The sequence below is a fragment of the Apostichopus japonicus genome, chromosome 17 (assembly GCF_037975245.1).
Source record: "Apostichopus japonicus isolate 1M-3 chromosome 17, ASM3797524v1, whole genome shotgun sequence".
Taxonomy (NCBI): domain Eukaryota; kingdom Metazoa; phylum Echinodermata; class Holothuroidea; order Aspidochirotida; family Stichopodidae; genus Apostichopus; species Apostichopus japonicus.
The window spans coordinates 22,579,253-22,582,428 of NC_092577.1; the positions used below are offsets into that span (position 1 = coordinate 22,579,253).

At 40.0% G+C, this 3,176-nt stretch overlaps 1 protein-coding gene across 1 annotated transcript; it reads right to left on the reverse strand.

Annotated features, from left to right (window-relative positions):
- Positions 1–476: 476 nt before the first annotated feature.
- On the reverse strand, positions 477–1,025 carry LOC139954727 (uncharacterized). Its single transcript, XM_071954644.1, has one exon. The coding sequence runs from the start codon at positions 1,023–1,025 to the stop codon at positions 477–479; it is 549 nt and encodes a 182-aa protein (XP_071810745.1).
- Positions 1,026–3,176: the final 2,151 nt, after the last annotated feature.

Consider the following 3,176-nt stretch of genomic DNA (forward strand, 5'->3'; position numbering starts at 1 on the left):
TTTTTAAATGAAAACTCACACGCACACATTCACACACACACACACACAACGTCTCGTGTCGCGAACTGCACGGCTCCTGACGCGGCACGGAAAAAATGGCAGACCTGTTGAGCTGCGGACCATTTGACACAACGGCAAAAGGTACTTTTTAAGCATGCTTAAAAACTCAAATAGAAAGAATAACAATCCCGGGGTAAAAAAAACAAGTACAAACACATGGGCATCTGGGCATTTTTACAGGGTTCAGTTTGTTTTATAACCAGAACAATCATCCTCTGTTATTGAAAAGGTCTTGTACAACTGAAGCAATATGTTGTACAACACATTTGCAAAATCTTAATCTCTTTCTACTACAGTACTGAGAGCAACGTTCCACATATGGGGGTGAGCTATCTCTTGATGGTCAAGTGTATGGGGGTTCGACTTCAATTGGAATGTAAGCATATTCTGCTGAGGTATGTTTTCAGTTTGACACTTCATCCCATGAAAATACCTGGAGTCACGTGGGATTCTTGCCATTCAACTGGAGCTACGTTGCAGAAATACTCCTTAAATATTTCCCTGCATTGGACGGCCTCTACCCCAGCTCTGTTTCCAATCCGATGTATAAGGTTGTGAAGAACACATGTTGCCTTGACAACGTCGTTCACCCATTCTACTCGAACGGCAATTTTTGTGTGGTAAACTCTCCACCGAGCAGCCAGTATACCGAAACAGTTCTCAACAATCCTTCGTGCTCTTGACAGTCTCATATTAAAACTTGGCTGATCGTGCGGACAGCCCCTCCCTGGGTATGGACGAAGGATATGCTTTTGTAGTGGAAACGCCTCATCACCAACAAAAACATAAGGGACTTTTCCAAGGTGTTCTGCTTCTGGTAGGGTTGAATCATCTGGTAGCTGTAAAGTATTGGCTGCAATAGCTTTTCCCAGGTTTGAATTGGCAAAGACACCACCATCACTGTTTCTGCCATATGCACCAATATCAATGCAAATGAATTGTAAGTTCGCATCAACTAATGCCATGAGGACTGTAGAGAATGTGTTCTTATAATTCTATAGCCCCCAAGCAATGTGGGTATTGCCACTTTGTCAAAAAATTAGCTGCAATCAATTTCCATTTGCTACTGGTGTTTGGAACTGGCATGAAAACGGTTGACAACCGATTCCATATCACCTTACAAACTTCAACAATATTACCAACTGTGGTGTATCCTACACGATAGTCAAATGCGATGGAACGAAAAGATTCCCCAGTGGCCAGAAATCTGAAGAAAAGGGTAAATATTGAGGAGAGTTGTCAGTTGAAGAATTTTTGTCAAGGAACATTGAGATTGAAAACAAAGTATGGAATATTGAAGTGAGAGGGAATTATTGCTTTGTTTGATTATTGGCTCTTTTCACAGTACAAGTGAAGCAGTGTCGCCTGCCCCGTCACCATCACAAGGCGAGCCAACCTTGGACGTCAGACCATCCACAAGCTCATGTGATGCTCATGAAATGCCTGTTCCAATTAAAACTAACATAAGGAAAAAAGACAGACAAGAAATGGATAGTGGGATGGAAAATGCACTAAAAGGCCTCATACAACAACATAAGCGCCGTTGGGAGGATATGGAGAAGGCTATGCAGGAGCCTCTAGTAAAAGATGGCGATGAGTTATTTTTTCAAAGTTCAGAGAGAATTAAGAGGCCGTATCCCCAATTTAGATCCTGCTTAAAAATGCAGATTTCCCAACTTTTTTTAATGCAAAAATCCGGATTTGTTTGAAGTCCCCATTATGCCATTGCCATCGCAACTTACAGCGACCCTTTCTACAGCATTAATAAATGAATTATAGGATGCATGAAATCACTTCAATTCTACATTTCTTATGGATAAGTACCACTTTGGTTACAATAAGCCTATTGTTTTTGGTGGAGGTCAAAGGTCATTAGGGATTAGGAAAACTTTGTAAACATGATATCTCAAGAAGGGAGGCTTGGGCAAATCTCATACTGTTATGTAGGTGTACAAAACCTGACACCACACTAGATCAATGGGAAAATCTAGCCTAACCATCTGTTTATTTGCTCAAATTGTGTCGCAGTAAGCTGGCACTAAAAATTTACAACCAATACTTTTGTTATTGGTCCTATCTTCGACCACATGTTAGTCTAAACAACACACTAAGTCAATGGGAAAATCTAGCCGTTTGGTGACAATAATAGTGTGCCCTAATGGTAACATTGATGATACAGGTGATTTGCTTTCTCTGTAATAACACTTAAGGTGGCATACTCCTATTAGAGTCTATATCCATCCGCTCGATTATTCTCCTTGAGGAAAAGTGCCAAAAAGCAGCAGGAGAACATCTTTTTTGACCTTGTTATCAATCATAACAGTTTTTTGTGGCTTGCATGTTAAAGAACTTGAATGGAAGTACATGTGGTGACCTTCCAGGAGCAGCGTAGGAAAATTGTTAACTACAGAGTGAAGAGGTTTGTTTACAAGTGACGAAAGACTTCCGGCTCGGTTAGCCAAAAATCTACATGGTCATAATACGGAAAATTGATGTCATGAAAGGCCTTCTTGTTAGCTATCCGGTGATGGGTAGCGTTTAGCTAGTGAAAACTTCTATCTAGACTAAAAGACCAAACTATTTTTGTGATTTAGTGTGTACCTTAATATGATGGATTTTTTTCAAAGTAAATTCAAAGTTAATCTCTCTTCAAAGATGCGTGAAAGAACGACGAATTATATTGTTTTGTTTCATATTTTGTCCTCATAGTCTTATCATTTTGTACATACCTTATACAAATTGCAAGTCTTTGTCGAGGGCATATAACTTCCCTGCTTCTGCAATGCTTGACAGGACTTGTGCAAACTGATCTTTAGTTAGACGAAAATATTGCTTGAATTTTTCGTTGTCAAATCAGAGCTCATTAACCAAAGTATGATAGGCCGAAATGAAATGAGGTGCAGGCGGTTTTTCACTATCTAACGCAACGTAGTGGCCAAGAACCTGAAGTATTTTTAAGGGAGGGCCCGAAGGACATGAACTTATAGCATGCTCCTCATGGTGAAACATAATTACACCTATTAGGTGAATTGAGTGTACTTTTAATAGTAGGAAAGACTAGCGTAGGTTCTTATGAGCAACTAGACCGGTTTCTGCTGTCAACTTTTATAGGAGGA